The sequence below is a fragment of the Colletotrichum acutatum genome (assembly GCF_030867785.1).
Source record: "Colletotrichum acutatum strain CBS 112980 chromosome Unknown BDZ83scaffold_1, whole genome shotgun sequence".
NCBI lineage: Eukaryota > Fungi > Ascomycota > Sordariomycetes > Glomerellales > Glomerellaceae > Colletotrichum > Colletotrichum acutatum.
Window position 1 is genome coordinate 1,014,976 of NW_026848995.1, and position 15,799 is coordinate 1,030,774.

Here is a 15,799-nt window from a genome sequence, read left to right on the forward strand (position 1 = left end):
AAAAATAGCTGAAGAAGCATTGTGGCATACGCCCACGCCAGAATGACACAAAGCTAACCTCAATTGCCTACCTCTCCCATCCGCGTTATCCACAGCCAGACATGATGGCCAAACAACAATTCAATCTGCGGATTTCATAATCCTGGTCCCCCTCGTCACGACACCATCGCTCTCCACATGTCACCGTACCGGGCAACCCCTGGCTCAATCGATCAAAATTGCTGTTCATCGGCGTCCCTGGAGCTAGTCCACTTCGGCAAAGGAGTCCGAGCCTCGCCTTATACTTCAAACCAAAGCTACCCTCTTCTCACCACAAAGCGCAGAGCGCACAGGCTTCGGTTACGGGCAAGCTTCAGGACCTTCCTGCTGAAGCCGACAGGCACTCTACCAGCCCGTCTTTGGATCGACAATGACTTGACCGTCCGACCGCCGGATAGCCTGCAGAACTGTTGTCCAGTAATTGCTGATTTTGGAATCACGTTTCTGGATTGAGGAAACACACGCAACTTTACCAAGCAAATATACCAGCGATTTGCAACAAGAAATCGCTTGTATCTTGATTAGCTGACGCCCGCAGGCTGTGTCCTGTCTGACGAGCCTACTACCCTACTTATACAGTGGCACGACAAGTGCCCAAAGCATCCCAATACCATGGCCGCGGTTACGCCTCGTAAACGCCAATGACCAAAGTCGCTACCCAATTCAACCAAACTATGAAGAGCATGCAGATCTACGGAACGCATCACGTCGCTAATCGAGGCTATTTACGCTGCATCCCGGCTCGTCGTTCGCTCGTTCCGTTGCATTTGCTCCTCCACGGACTCAGGGTCCGGGCTCACGTGCATCCAAACCTCGTTGCCCTTCTCCCAGTTGATAAGCCCCGAAGGCATGCCCGATCTATCGCCTTTCCCCATCAAGACCCGATTCTTGTGCCGAAACCATCTCTTCACCCGCAGAGTCGCCTCGTTGTCCACCTTGAGGCGGACTGCGATCCATTGGTCGTCCGGTCGGTGATCGTGCGTCACTACAGCAAGTGGTTCTGCTGGTGGCTCTGTTGTTTTCAAGATTTCCTCGTCTACCCAGGTGTTGTACTTCGTCTGCTCGGGAGGTAGCGTGATTTTCAAAAACTCAAGCGACGGTGATATCGTCAGGTAGATGGCTCGCAGAGGATTCACCAACGTCTTCATGAACAAGTCTGTCCAAGTCGAGTACAGGACTGCAAAGTCTGTCTGGGAGAGATGGGTTGACCCCCGGATCGTCATCATCCAGGTTAGTGCGTTTTCACCTCTCGCCTCGTTGCAGACGTCGACAAGTCTGTCAAAGTTTTCTTGCCAGTGCATAAAGGCCTCCGATCCGATCGACAACAACGGTTTCTTAACGCGGTGATTAGGGTTCTCTCCTGCGCGTGGCGTTGCCGGGCCCCAAGCGTCAAGAATGATGCCTTGACCAACCCAGCCGAGCGACTCGGTTCGCAAAGCTTCGACCGTTGTTGCTCCGCCAAACGAGTGACCCATTATCGTCACGTTGTCGAGGAACATCCTATCTTGCCAGTCATCCCACACGATGCCTGTAAGCCCCTTGGAGCTGGACGCCACATTGCCTTTCTTTCTCAGGTTCATGGCTTCAACTTCGTGCCCGCGATCATTGTCGATATATCCAAGGATGCGGAAGGCCTCCTCGATTTCCGTCATTCTCATTTCAATTTGCGCAGCGCGTAGTTGCATGTCAACGCCCTGTTCGTTGTTCGGTGCCGTGTCCTGCTCGTTATTCTTGGGAAAAAGATAGTCCACACAGTAGTGCTGCCCAGAGTCTCTTCCATTCTTCTTGTTCTTGATCTTTTTGGCGTTGACCGTCTCCAAGGAAGATTCGCTGTCGGACACCTCCCGATGTTCCGGAAGGTTCACATAGGTTCTCGCACCGCTCCCATCCCTGTGCTCGACTGCCACAACAATGAAGCCGTAACTCGCCAACTCTCCACAGATGGAGCTGTAGCTCATTCTCGAGCCGCCCAGGCCGTGGCTGAATATGATGACTGGAAACTTTGGCTTCTTGCGCGAGCTCGACTCCTCGTTCCTTGCTGTCTGACCCGTCGGACCTTCGTCGCCCAGCATCTCTTCCGGCCAGTGCTCTGCGAGCTTCGCGTTCCTCAGCGCGGGGAGTTTGGTGAACATGGAGGTGGCGGCGATGTAGGCCGTGACTGGGAGATGCGGGATGCTGAACTCCTTGGCGTAGCCCTTGCATGTAAGGACCCGCGGACGAGGGAGCCATCCGACCCGTGAGAGCTTCGGCTTCTTGGCACTGCCAGCCTTTTTCCCATTCTTCTTGCCGCGATGCTGCTGCTGCTGCTGCTGCTGCTGCTGATGGTGATGGTCGGGAGCGGCGTGGTCGTCAGTCTGGGTCTTTACGGTGCACGGGTAGTAGACGGCGAAGAGGACGGTATCGAGCCTCAGCAGCGGGACGTTGTGGCGTCTGAGCTCCGAAAAGGTGCGCGGTTGACGGACCGGTGCTTCAATCTCGAGGAATCCCACGCCGTAGGGTCCCGTGTAATAGGGTAGGGAGTGCAGGAAACGTTCTCTGAGTGTTTTGGGCGGGTTCGTGTCGGATCGCCGTTTCCTATCCTCTGTTGAGGACTTTTTCTTGGTTTCTGAACCCATTGTCGGAGAGAGAGAGAGAGAGAGAGAGCCCTCAATCTGCCAGGATCGGCAAGGATGCTCAACAGGCCTCAAAAGGTGAGAGTTGAGTGAGGTGCAGGGGATATCCTATGCCCGTTGACGGGGAACTCAAACGAGAGGACGTGGGTTGCTGTGGAATTTAGATGTCATGGCGGTGCGGGTGAGCGTGGAGACGGGACACACTGCTGGGAGGGAAGTCCCAGGTTTAAGGTAAGTAGGTAGGAGGATCGGAATTGGGGGGGCTGACATGGGCTTTCCATTCCTAATCGCGCGAGTCTATGCAGGAACCTAAAGAGAGAGAGGAACAAGAAATGAGACGGCAAAGGGGCCGGTACTAATTGCGCGCCGCACACGCTTGACGTTTTCTGTTCGCTTTGTGGTCAAAGGGGGCTGTGGGATTAGAAACGTGAAACCGAAGAGTCCGGAAAGGACGCCTGACGTCATTTGGGGGAAAACTGCCATTGACCATGCTAAAAAACCCCCGGATTCTTTGAAGAGGATACGCGCGCACATCACTTGTGGGAATTTGGAGGAGCGGGCAGGGGGCGGTGATTATCGACAAGGGTTTGGACTCCCAGAATCCAGCCTGGAATCGAAGACCTACAATCGCATGGCATGCTTTTCCCATCTCAATTGGGGTCTCCATTGGAGATGATCGTATTCGCAACGTGGGTGCTTTGATTCCCGTTCGTAGGGCGACGTGGGTTTCACTCAGCGAGACATGTGTTTTTGATCCGAGTGTTGGGCATGCGTTTCTCAACTACCACAGAGGCATGCGCAGAAAAAATGATTAGGTGTGAAAAAAATCCAAAAAGTCAATTCCAATTGGCTGTACTCTGTAGGGTTGAGACAATCGCTGGATGCCTCGGCGCTCGGGTATTACATCCATCTGTCTCTCTCTACCTCTCCAAGTTCTCTCACATGCATGCTTCTTCCTCGCTCGTTGGCCCTAAGCCGCCTACGGTGAGGCGCACCGTCTGTCCGGCCATCGTCCGGACATCTCGAGCTCAATCTTCCGTCGCGACGCGAGCCCGGATGGCATCGTCGGCCTCTTGTTTGTTTTCCTCCTCCTCTCGCCTTCTTAGCCTCTCAAGTCCCTCTCCTCTGGGCACGCGACCTCGGCGAAATTTGTCACCGGAGTCGTGGATGAGTGATTCCACATGAAAGTTTTGGGTAAAAGCTCGCGTGCCTGACGATCGTGGCCAACCCTGATTCGCCTCTGATGGCGGCGCTAGAGTGCGCGATATCGGGTGGTTTCTTTCGGCGATGCAACCGGAGAAGGCGGGCCCACAATGCGACGGCCTGCGGACTTATCGCCGGTTACCGCCGGATGGCCGGAAGTGATCCGCCGCCGCCGTCATGGGAGTGGAACCGATGACGCCAAGACTCATTCCTCTGCGAATACTTAGATCCGGTCCGACTACGGCTTAATTCTGGTTGTTGGGAAACCGATTATCTAAGAGGTTGTCGTATTGCCACAGCTCTGGCTGGTAATCCATCGGTAGTCTCCAGTCGGCCATATCCATAAATCCGGGGAAGAGCTGACCGTTGTTGGGCGATGCTAATCCTGCTGACAAGTCCATGAATGGTGACGTTTGTTGTTGCTGCTGGTCCGCCATGGAAAGACTTGTCATGGAGCCGAGGACATCGGGGGTGCTTCCATTTATGCTACCGCTGCGGGCCGTCCCCGGTCCGGACATCTGAGGAGAGAAAGCTCCCTGCATCGCACCCGAAGAGTCGGGCATAATCGGCATACTCGGGGCCGGGAGTGGGACTTGCTGAACGGCCTGGCCGTGCTGAACCGGAAGCATGTGAGGAGGCAGGGTAGGGGTGTTTGCAAGGACCGTAGCCGCAACGTCGGCGATAACCTTGATGATTTGATACGAGATGACACTCTGGTGGTACGGGTCGTACTTTTCGAAGAAGGAGATGACAGTGCGAATTAGGTCGAGATCACGGCGAGCTCGGGGGTTGTTTTTGTTCTGGAGAATATTGACGAACAAAATATCAACGCTCCAAGCGATTTGATAGAGGAGGTAGCTAGAAAGCAAGCGTGAGCTGCGTCATTCAGTATACTGATGAAATGCGGACACTTACGGCGTGTATGGGTGTTCGATCTGATGGTAGTTCAGCAGGGATATGGCCGCACGCGATGCGCTCACGCAAAGCGCCAGACTGGGGCCTATATCACCGGATTCTACTCCCTCTTGATCCTCCAGTGTGGGTAGCCTGAAGGCCGCAGAATGGATCGCGACAACGAGTTGGAAGTAGGTGAAGTGCAACGTCGTCAGACACACCAGCCTAGAGTAGTCGCCGTCAAGCAGGGCATCGACGTTGTCGGCGCGGATCATCGGAGGGATACTTTGACGCCATTCTGTCAGCTCGTTATCGAGACGGCGGATCTCGGCCTCAAGCTCGGCTGCAGGAAGGCCGCTGCGAGAGTACAACGTCGTGGAAATGCGCCCCTGGATCTGGGCGAGTCGGACCTGCTCGAGGAAGAAGTTGAGCGTCACGTCGTTGGGGTAGTAGTACATGCTGTACCCATCGGATGGGTGCTCTTCGGGGAGGTCCAGGAGGAAGTCATCGCTAATGAGTGCAGGCTTTCCGATCCGCAGCATGAGATCGTGGTCGATCACGTATGCGTGCCAGAAGAGACGGCGGCGGTGGAGGTGTTCTGTGGGGATGAGCTGTTGAGGGCGCGCAAAAGCCACGTCCGGCTCTGGCCGATGATAGCCTGCCATCAAGAGGAGCTGGACCGTGAGACCCATGAGGGTGAGCGCAATATGGTTCTCAGATGTGAAGCTGAAGTAAAGAACCTGCGCCAAGGGTCAGTTCTTGTAACCTTGGGGAGTATGAGCAGCGTAGGGAAACCTTACTGTTGACAGTAATGCCCCAATCGCCAGAGGCGATGGTGTGCGCAAGATGATATTAGGTAGCATTCCCAGCGCATTGTGGATGTATTTTTGATACTCTTCCTTATTCCGCATAACATTCCTCTTGCGTAAGGTGTGGGCAATAATGACGTTGACCGCCATGCGCCAACCTGGATCCGCCGGCGGCATGCCCTGGAAATAGGATTTTAGAGCTGCTCGTACCTCGTGCTCTTGGAACAGTCGTATGCCAGTGTTCATAGTCACGAAATAATCTAGGTTGGATTGAATCAGTGACTGCACCATTGTGACACTCAGGTCCACTTGAACCCGAGTAGACGGTCGAAATCACTCGCACCACCTGGTCAAACTCACCGTTGACGCATTCCATAATGACATGGTTTGGAGGTAGAGGATGGTTCGTGTCGGCATGTTCAAGATACGGCTGTACATTGTCATATACGACCTTTGGTTGCATAGCTTTCAAGGCATTGCTGAATCTCGAATCCCCAATGAGAAGCTCGATTTGACTCAAACCTTGCGGCGAGAGTAGGGAGCAAGCACCTAGCATGTGAACACTGTCAACGACCAAGATCTGAGAGGGCCAGTGGCATGGGCGAGAAGAATGCATCATTACGAACCTGCTGCGATTATCGTACTTTCGTCAGGGGCACCGATGTAATACGGCCTTGCCCCGGTCGAGGCCGACGAAGTAGCTGACGGCGGCGATGGGTAGTTGTCAGGGTTTCCGGCAGATGGACTCGCACTACTAGCCTTACGCCTGGACAGGGGCGATGGGTTGTTTGACGACGTCGTCGCCAGGGGTGAGGCATTTGAGGCGCTTGCCTTTGCCGCCTCACTGGCGGTCGGGACATATTGCTGTGGAGGTGTCGGTCCCTGGTCTGGCTTCTGGAGCTCCTCCACCAGCCTCTCCATCTGAGCCAGTCTAGAAACTACATCTTCATAGAGTCTGTTGAACGCAACATCACGGTGAATGTGTCAGCCAACCACGAGCCAGCAAAGTAGATTGGATATAAGGGCCACATCGGCCCCCCTTTCCCCTCAACAGCAACTACTGAGTTGAGAGTGAGGATCAGGGCAGCGAGTGATTCGCCGGGAAGGAGATGAGGAGGTTCACTCACGGTCTCTGGCGACGTCCCGATGACCGTCGTCCTTCGGGCCAGGCACATTCCAAGCCATACCTGACACAGTTTGAACAAATTGGCGTCTTATGGTCGCATCTAATCTGTAGTTGCAACGACGAGCCGTCCCGTCGGTTAGCCCAAGATGAACCCCACGCGCTTAGCTGCTCGGTCTCGCTCTCTCTCTTGGGAATGCTGGGGTTGAATTATTCGCGCCGATAGGCGTGAAGATCAACGGCAACCCGCATCCTTCCAAAGAGCGAGGGCGAACCAGCCCACCGGGACAGGAGATTGGACCCTTACCTTGCGGCGCCGACATGGAGTGCAAGCCAACGGACGCGGTCTCGGAAGTGCGTCGGACCCGCGGTTGGCCGCTTGTCCGTCTGGCGGTGACTGATGGTCTTCGGGGCTCTGCTCCATAACTTTGATGCTTGGCGTCTAAAGGAGACGGACTGATACAAGTGCGGTAGGGCAGAGAAGAAAAGTAGAATAATAGAGCTCTGCGTCCCGTGTGTAGGAACAATTTCCTTTCAGTCTTCCTTGGATCAAACGTGGAAACCAAGAACGATGAACCGAATTGTTGGGACCAATTGACTCGTAGGAGAATGGGGGAAAAAGCCAGCAGCGCGGTTTTTTTTTCTTTCTCCTGCGACGGTCTCCGAGCGAAAAGGGTGGTGTTCCGGTGCGTGTTTGGGCTTGAGCTCTCTGCTCAGGGGAGGGGGGACAGGGAATGGTTAGGTAGGTTTCGGGGCTGGAATGGGTTGTGTCCGCGAATGTGGTGGGTTGAGGCTGTGGTTTGTGTGTGTGTTGTGTGAGAAAGATGCATGTGCAAATGTGTGTCATGGATGTGCGGCGTGCCGCAGAGGTCCCTCCCAAAGAGTCTTCCTTCCAACTTGCCTGGCGTCTCTTTCTCTTTGTCGGCCCTGTGTAACTGCCTGCTTTTTCTGCAGCTGTTTCCTACGCCCTAACGTTACGCCCTCTTTTCTTCTCCGCACCTGGGCAAGTAGCCCGCCCTCGGTACACGGGTGGTTCCTGCGCCTCTGCTCTGAATCCTCGTTCCTTTGTCTGTTGGTTTCTCCCGCTCTCCTTTCTTTCCCCGCGATGCCGTCGTGTAAGTCTTGGAGCAGGCGTTGCAACAATACAGAGAGTACGAGTATTGAAAGTGAGTATGAGTTGTAATGAGTGTCTGGTACCAGGCGGCTGGCGCGGAAATAATCGTAGTCCGTCGGAGTGCGCGGATTTCAAGGGGTGCCTCCGTGGTTATAATGAGTGATTGTCTGTCTCTGGCCGCGACGCATCCTGATGCTTGTCTGGTGTTTTAGGGGCGAAGCTTAATCGCCCAACTCTAATCTCTGGCCCTTCTCTTTTTTGGGTCGTCCTTCCGCGGGTGGGGGATGTATTGGGATGCGTCACCGAACATCGGACCGCGATTTACAACGAAATGATGCTTTCACCGGGGCTGGGCAGCAGTAATTATAATACGAAGATATTGCTGCTAAAAGTATCTCTCTCTGCAAAGCTGCACCAGTCAATATATAACCCTATCTAGCCCTGCATCCAGAGTCACGGCCCTGCGTCTGATCTTTCATCATCCCAGACTCTTCCAAATGACAACGGGCAAACCTTCACGTTGGAAAATTCAAACGGCTGCGACTTTATCAATCTAGCCATCTCCACCATCAATCTCCTCCACGAGTCATGTTGCATTTCCAGTTTTCCACTAACCGCCTAGCTTACAAATGGATGTCACTTTGCGGACGAATACCGTAATCTCACCACTGCATTACGCCGCCAGCAGTGAGCACGCCAGCAGCGCTCAAGTCTTGACCACCGGCTTTGGCCGTGATACTGATCGGCACCGATTACCCCGACCAAAGCACTATCATTGTGCCTCAATGTGAGATGCGTTTCGCCCGCAGGATTATTCATCTCGCCAGCACATTCCCAAGTCCAAACACCTGACTACATAATTACTCCGACGCGCCGTCATCCATTTTGCGACAATGGACTGCTACGTCTGCGCCAGTAGGTGTAATGTCAGTTGATTATACAGCGGTGATCCATGCGGCACCGCCCTAGGCATATTACTCTCCGGGACATAGACTACGGCTCCAGCAAGGACAAACTAATGAAATCTTGAGGCGGAACCCCAGTCATCACCAAGATGAATCGGCGATCCAAATTGATGAAAGCACGGCTTTTCGATCCGTATGTCGGGTATATAAAGAACCATCAACCAAATCCTTATTACGGAGAGTTGAACGGCAAACATGAAAAGACTTCCGCACAGATGTTCTCCATCAACGCCCTGCCGAGGCCCAAGGGCATCAAATCCCAAACGACAGCATAACATATATTACTCTCCATCATCCGCGCAGAAAACTCCGACGGGAGTTTCAGGCAGCGTAATGAATAGTCTCTACGAAGTGCGATTCTGCGGGGCATACCAATTGGGACCAATTGCTTTACAACTTGATCTAAGAGAGTTTCGACTAGTCATTCTATTACTTATCCCCTTATGCTTGTCTGTGACACTCTGTTCCACTTATCAGACTCTGAAAAGGCGCGGGCAAGCTGCACCGGAAGAGCCTGCCGATGAGTCCATTCAAGCCAAGCGGTACAGAGCGGACAGACCTAGCCTTTTACGAAGAAAATATCCCCATATGCACCTCGACTAAAAATCCCCTTTCTAGTATTCCGTATCTTTAGATTTAAATTTACGACCCGAGAGTCGAAAGTCGAACAGCACGTGCCAGCCTCATTTGGCGTGATTGGCGTCCGTTCTGAGGCAAGGTAAGGCAATAACCGTAAATCGGATCTAAGGAACCTGGATTCTGGAGTACTTCGCGCGTGGGCTTTGTGACGCTTTTTAGAAGCGCCAAAAACTACCAAATACAGTCCTAGTCCCCATTTTCCATTACCTACCCCACGCATTGTAGTGCTCTTCTCAAGCCTTGGCCCTGAGCTCCTCACAGCCTCATCTAACGGCATCTCCATCCTTTCTAAGTATTCCAAATGCAATCATCCAACAAATCGAAGCGTCATGCAACCAGTGGTATTCTCAGTAATTTTCAGTATCTCGTATGATTTTGAGAGCGTCGAATCAACTCTTCGTTCGTGCCAGAAACCCACCATAAGTGGTCAAGTCCAAGGATGCAGAAGCTGCCTCGTTCTATCTAGTCTTCTGGTCTCGCCGACAAATTTGACTTCCAGCCTCGTCAAGGAAATTGCGGCAAGCTCCGAATTTGTGCAGACGATAGGGCAACAATGACAGGGCTGCTTTTGGCTCTTGGCACTCAATAAGCCCCAACTCTCGAATCCCCTGGGCAGCAGCCGAGGATCAGCTTCTCCAACTCCATGACTCCTCGGCACGCCTATCTTACTCCACGAACGTCTCGAGCCGTTTTTTTCTCCCTCCCAGGCTTAATGTTTTACCAGGCGACTCTGTGGCAAACACCGCGGAATTTGGCTAGTCCAACTTGTCAAACGTGAGAGTTTTCGGTTCCGGCGGGACGTGATGCGCGGGTCACTTGGGCGCTTCGCGGCGGCTTATGCATCTCTCGGCCGGAGTCATCGGGTAGATCACGAGCAACTCAACAGCATTCAGACCCGTGGCGAAGCTGGGAAACTTTTGCCACAATCACGAACAAAAAGCCTCTGGAGTTATCGGCGCATGATCGTAGGAAGTTTGGCTCTCTCTGTTACTTCACGATGACCGGGTCATCCGGTTCTTGAAGACAGCATGATCCAGACTTCTTTCTCTATGGCAATCATCCAGCGAGGAAGCCCCGGATCACTAGCCCGGGAGTCGGGGGGCGATTCCGACGAGTAAGCTTTCGGCAGGTTCGGCGAAGGCGGCGGGATACGCCGGAATTTGAAGAGATAGAGGCAACTACGGAAGATGAAGGGATTGCATTTCAATGCAACTTGATGGAATTACTACGGCCCACGATGTTGATATCAAAAGACAAGTCGGGATTTGAGATGGCTTGGTGGGCCTAATTCTGAAAGCTGACGGCTCTGTCATACATCCATGATCCGTCTCACCCATCATCCAGGCAGCAGCATGATGATTCGGATATGCCCCGCGGATCCCACAAATTAGACTCTTTGCCATTGTCGCCTCGAGTCTAGATTCACTGTCAAATCCGCCTCCAAAAGGTCCCTCGAGATTAGCATGTATGCAGATGAAGTAAGAAGCTTTATTGTGGTTGGCCGTGTAAGTCCGGCCAAAATCCGTCGCCCGTCAGCAAGAGCGATCTCTAGGAAGAAAGTATGGAAGTTGACCGAAACAAACTCAGATCGTTTCTGGAGAGAGACAAGATAGTCAGGCGAGTAGAATAATGCACACAAGCCACATCGTATGACGTGTCTCGCGGGGCAGCTTGTCGCCGGTCGTGGCCGCAAGACGTATATACGATAGGCCTATCATTCTTTGACGTGTATCTACGTATAAATATGCAAAAGAAAGCAGGGAATCTCAAAGAGTTCATGTTATAAACTGTGTCTCGTAACTCTTTCTCACGTATGATAATCAACGGCTCCAAGTCACTCATGGACTGATGTTGAGACAACTTCTTTCTGCGGAACGTTATTGATTCACGGAACTTTCATTTCCACCCGAAATTGCAGCATTGACCATGGCAAGTCAAATCTTCTCTCTATACATAGACAGAGCTGCTTAATATTGACGAGCATCAGCACCTGGTGCTGTTCGTAATACCTCACTATGTAGCAACTCTGCTCACGCCGAAAGATGCGTCCAGCGAAAGTCCGGATGTGATTCCTTTGAGATCATGCTTACTGCTCTCATACATTGTTTGTTGTTAAGAGGTATTGTAAGCAACATGGAGGCAGATACCAAAATCGACTAGGTGTTCTAGAGTTAGGCAAGTATCATTGGACCATAGGGGTTCCTATCGACTTAATCAATCCTCGGCGCATTCCTATGACGTTGTATCATTTTGGAATTGCTCACAGCTGAGGAGTTGCTGAAACACGTTTCCTAAATCGCCATAGGTCACATGGCCATCTCAGTGAAGGCCTATAGTATTGTCTTACCGGTAAATGTCAAAGCTATTGCATAGGCTATCAAACATGGCCTATCAGAACGACTTACTTCGTCATTGAATCTGACCCATCATGTGAGACAGAGCCTAGACTAACGCCTCGATACCCAATCAAGAACCTCAATGGATGGAAGTCGGGTTGGATAGACTGAAAATAGTGGCTTACCAACAGTACCAACACAATGGCAACTTTGGTTCGGATTATGTTGCATTACTTGACAAGTTACCACTCGACTGTGAGAACAACTGTGTCTCAGCTCTCGCAATGGGGTGAAATCTGATCAAGGTGAAAACCACTTAACAGATGGTAGACCAGAGATTTGACCAAACAATATCGACCTAGGTGGATGATCATTCCCCTCGTACTCAATAGGCTATTATCCCGCCGTACAATGTTTCTGTGCCGCTCCAACATTAAGGAGGGCACCAGTCCTACCATCCACTAGGGCTTACTGTTGCGTGCGTGCGTTTGATTCATACAACCAAAAATGGGAAGTGGGGAAGGGCAGACATCGTGAGATTTGGCTTACGCCGCTACGGTCGTTGGCGGGAACATTGCAGCTCATGCGTCGGAATGCGGGAATCATCTTAGTGAGCGAGGTCGTGACACAGTGAAACTGTCAAACGAGATCAGGAGGACCTTGGAGAATGACATAGCCTTTGCAACAGACCCGTAATCTGGATTCAACATGCTAGTTTTGTTATATAGAGAAGGCCAAAGCCGCTGTTCCAATCTCTGGAAGCAAGCTCAACAACCACCCCAAAACCCTCATCCCAATCAAAGCCTCTCAAAATGCTTCTCACCAATATCGTGGTTCTCCTGGCCGCGAATCTTGCCACGGGCGCTGCTGTCGCCGTAGGCACCTCGTCAGACGTGATCAACCTCGACGCCACGGACCTCCAGCGCCGTGCCGCTTGCGCCGTGCCCGGCGTCGTCAACGGCCAATGCGGCCGGTACTACCGCGGTACCGGCTGTAGCGACCAAATCGGAGCAATCGGACCCGGTGTATGTCTCAAACCCTTGAACACCTCTCCCTGCCCCCTTCCGCCCCTCTCAGACTCTCTCTCGTCACTACTCAACATAAGGTGGGATAATCTTTCAAAGATACGAAACTGACTTGAATTCTCACAACAGAGATGCAGCGGACAATGCTACTCCTCCTCCGACGCCATCGCCAGCCTCAGAGCCGTCGGCGACGGGACCTACGGGACCAACTGCCACCTGTACTATGACAGCAATTGCCAAAACCAGATTGGCGAGACTGGAAACGCTATTGTTGGTAGCGGGAAGTGTTACACGCCTCCGAGCGGGCAGACTGGGCATAGTTTCTTGTGCTGGTACAGGTGCTAGTCGCAGTCAAGGCGAACTGGGATCGGGCCAGAATGATGGGATCATGGTGTTTTATTTTAGAAGACTGCCGATAGGAAGCTTGCGAGGAACACTGAAAATCTCTTGGTGCTGAACTCACTTCGAATTGCCAGGAGGTTCCAGCTTAGCCTCAATAATCTTGCGACGCACGGCTGTAGTGTGCCTATGTTGATCACTTCGAGATGAGAAAGCTGCATGACGAAGATTCTAGAGTTATTAACAAATCTGAGTTCCGATAGATCGCGGTGAGACCAGGAGATTGTCGATTTCCATTAGCGACTGATTGGGTCGAGCGATTATCGTCACACTACAATATTTGCGAGTATGATGGAAGTCAACTACCAACATCGTAGACGTCTACTAAAAGAAAGAAAGTTAGACGGAAGATGAAAAGTTATGGTTTAATTCGCCCCGAATTTCACCTCAAGGCTAAGTGCTTATAGCCAAGTCTGAATTCGTTAAATAACTCGCTAGCAGTTGCCCTGTTTCCTCTCAAAGGATTGCTGACCACATGCGCGTCGCATTACTACCTTCTAGAACGAGATCAAGATCACCAGAGCCGGGCGAGGCGGGGCATCCAACACCAAGTATAGATAAGAGTCTAGAGATCATATATATCTAGTTGCAACAGACGTGCTAATTTTCGAGTGGTCTGAAACTCTTGGTAGCAGCAGGCCCAATCTCAAGATGAAGCTCGTCATCTTATCCCTCCTCGCTTCGGTCGCGAGCGTCCGCTCAGCAGCCAGCAACACCAACTCTTCACACTCGAATAACCCTCTCACCGTGAGAACCTCAACCGGAACATTCACAGGCATAGTCGACCCAGACGCCCCAAACACCCTCCAATGGCGCTCCATCCCCTTCGCCGAACCCCCCGTCGCATCCCGCCGCTGGCTCCCTCCCGCAAAGCTCCAACCAAACAACACCACCAGACCCCAATACGCCACAAAATTCCCACCGTCATGCCCCCAATTCGTATCGTCCGTAGAATCCATGTGGAACCTGCCCCTCACAAAGGGAAACCTAATCTACAACGGCGCCCAAAACGACACCTCGGGCCTGGAAGGCGAAGCAACCTCCGAAGATTGCCTCTACCTTGCAATCTGGAAACCCACAACCCCACCGCCCACAAAAGCAGGCTTCCCCGTCCTCTTCTTCATGACGGGCGGCGGGTTCATTATGGGCGGCATCGACCTCCCCTGGCAGATCCCAACGTCGTGGGTCGAGCGCTCCCAGTCTGCCATCATCGTGACGATTAACTACCGCGTCAACATCTTTGGCTTCCCCAACGCGCGCGGGTTAGCCACGGAAGGCATATCTCAAAACCTAGGCATCTTAGACCAGCGCGCCGCTTTAGAATGGGTACAGGAGAATATCGCGGCCTTTGGCGGCGATCCGGACCGCATCATGCAGTGGGGCCGGTCCGCAGGGTCCGTCAGCGCAGATATCCATGCCTACGCGTACTACGACGACCCGATCGCCCAGTCATATTACATGGAATCCGGCGTCGCTCAGTCCGGCATCGAAGCGGACACGACGTTCTCCAACTTCACCTTTGTCGCGCAGAACGTAGGCTGCGGATCCCCCTGCGGCGCCGACTGCGAAGACGAAGACGGCACGGCGGAGCTGGACTGTATGCGCCGGGTTTCCCCAACACAAATCAGCAACTTCATCGGACAGTACACCGACCGGGGCGAGGCGCCCGCAATCTTCTTCTCCCTAGTCCAGGACGAACGCATCATCTTCCGCGACTACGAGGCCCGCGCAGCAGAGGGCAAACTAGCCCGCCGTCCGGTCCTCATCTCCCTCACAGCCAACGAATTCTCCTCACTAGTCCCCTGGCCGAAGGAGAACCTGACAGAAGGGCCCTGGCAGCCGTTGGTCACGGAGGCTGACGTCGTATGGGTGTGCGCGGCGTACGCCGCCACCGTCGCGCGGAATCAGCTGAGCACCACCGAGGCCCCCGTGTTCCGGTTCCAGTATGCGGCCGAGTTCCCTAATCTGAATGTGTACGATTGGCTGGGCGCGTATCACAACAGCGAGACGCCTTTGGTGTTTGGAACATATGGGCTGTTGGATCATATTGCGCCGACGACGGAGTTCGAGGTTGAGGTGAGCCACGCGATGCAGGATCGCATCATGGCGTTTGCTGAGGACCCGTATCATGGTCCGCAGAAGGAGTTCGGATGGCAACCACGGATTGTGAGTGAGGCGAACGGGGGAGACGTCCTTCGGTTTGGAGCGGGTGGGAAAGTGGTGGAGCGGATTGATGGCGTTGATATGGATAGTGTGTGTACGGGATTAGGCGAGTATGATCCTTTCCCGTAGGAGGTTGTGTTGATTAACGACTGGCAATCGGCTATCGGTATTGTCAGCTTCGCAGAAGCACTTTGTTGAGGGGGAACACTCGCAGCCTGAAAGGTGACTGCTCAAGGCTTATAAAAGATTGCGATCCTTGACTACTCTCTGACCAGGTTGAGATATAGTGACATGTAAAGCATTAGGCCTGGGTATAAATGTCGGCTGAAAGAGTGATACCACATGCATGACACAGAGGCTATATGCTATATGCGGTATGCTGTGGTATTCATGATTGATTGTATTATGACTATGTCTAGCTAAATAAGACTAGGTGTAGGGTATCAAAGATCGTGAAATCAACTTTTGGAGCCTACAT

The 15,799-nt window shown here is 52.8% G+C and overlaps 4 protein-coding genes across 4 annotated transcripts; 2 read left to right on the forward strand and 2 right to left on the reverse strand.

The window, feature by feature from the left end:
• Positions 1 to 764: 764 nt before the first annotated feature.
• BDZ83DRAFT_564403 (platelet-activating factor acetylhydrolase) lies at positions 765 to 2,654 on the reverse strand (the record flags this gene model as incomplete). The annotated part of the gene is made up of 1 exon (XM_060503638.1): positions 765 to 2,654. The coding sequence occupies one exon, from the start codon at positions 2,652 to 2,654 to the stop codon at positions 765 to 767; it is 1,890 nt and encodes a 629-aa protein (XP_060371996.1).
• A 1,313-nt stretch (positions 2,655 to 3,967) lies between these two features.
• BDZ83DRAFT_10892 (uncharacterized protein) lies at positions 3,968 to 7,272 on the reverse strand. The gene is made up of 7 exons (XM_060501074.1): positions 6,988 to 7,272; positions 6,685 to 6,788; positions 6,184 to 6,512; positions 5,918 to 6,106; positions 5,549 to 5,817; positions 4,770 to 5,488; positions 3,968 to 4,712 (listed from the first exon to the last, which is right to left on the reverse strand). Exons 1-7 carry the CDS (start codon positions 7,102 to 7,104, stop codon positions 4,100 to 4,102), a joined length of 2,340 nt encoding a protein of 779 aa, XP_060371997.1. The 5' UTR covers positions 7,105 to 7,272; the 3' UTR covers positions 3,968 to 4,099.
• Positions 7,273 to 12,445: 5,173 nt separating this feature from the next.
• On the forward strand, positions 12,446 to 13,445 carry BDZ83DRAFT_787090 (uncharacterized protein). The gene is made up of 2 exons (XM_060515658.1): positions 12,446 to 12,759; positions 12,889 to 13,445. The coding sequence occupies exons 1-2, from the start codon at positions 12,547 to 12,549 to the stop codon at positions 13,102 to 13,104; spliced, it is 429 nt and encodes a 142-aa protein (XP_060371998.1). The 5' UTR covers positions 12,446 to 12,546; the 3' UTR covers positions 13,105 to 13,445.
• Positions 13,446 to 13,802: 357 nt separating this feature from the next.
• On the forward strand, positions 13,803 to 15,621 carry BDZ83DRAFT_787091 (Alpha/Beta hydrolase protein). Its single transcript, XM_060515659.1, has one exon. It carries the CDS (start codon positions 13,810 to 13,812, stop codon positions 15,448 to 15,450), a length of 1,641 nt encoding a protein of 546 aa, XP_060371999.1. The 5' UTR covers positions 13,803 to 13,809; the 3' UTR covers positions 15,451 to 15,621.
• Positions 15,622 to 15,799: the final 178 nt, after the last annotated feature.

What these genes read in the sequence shown, in the direction of transcription:
- BDZ83DRAFT_787091 (XM_060515659.1), top strand. Translation starts at nt 13,810, where the DNA reads ATGAAGCTCGTCATCTTATCCCTCCTCGCTTCGGTCGCGAGCGTCCGC.
- BDZ83DRAFT_10892 (XM_060501074.1), bottom strand. Translation starts at nt 7,104, where the DNA reads ATGGAGCAGAGCCCCGAAGACCATCAGTCACCGCCAGACGGACAAGCG. An exon ending in CTCCATGTCGGCGCCGCAAG is followed by an intron (nt 6,789 to 6,987) that starts GTAAGGGTCCAA and finishes TTGCAACTACAG; the next exon opens with ATTAGATGCGACCATAAGAC. An exon ending in AAGTACGATAATCGCAGCAG is followed by an intron (nt 6,107 to 6,183) that starts GTTCGTAATGAT and finishes TTCACATGCTAG; the next exon opens with GTGCTTGCTCCCTACTCTCG.
- BDZ83DRAFT_787090 (XM_060515658.1), top strand. Translation starts at nt 12,547, where the DNA reads ATGCTTCTCACCAATATCGTGGTTCTCCTGGCCGCGAATCTTGCCACG. An exon ending in TCGGAGCAATCGGACCCGGT is followed by an intron (nt 12,760 to 12,888) that starts GTATGTCTCAAA and finishes TTCTCACAACAG; the next exon opens with AGATGCAGCGGACAATGCTA.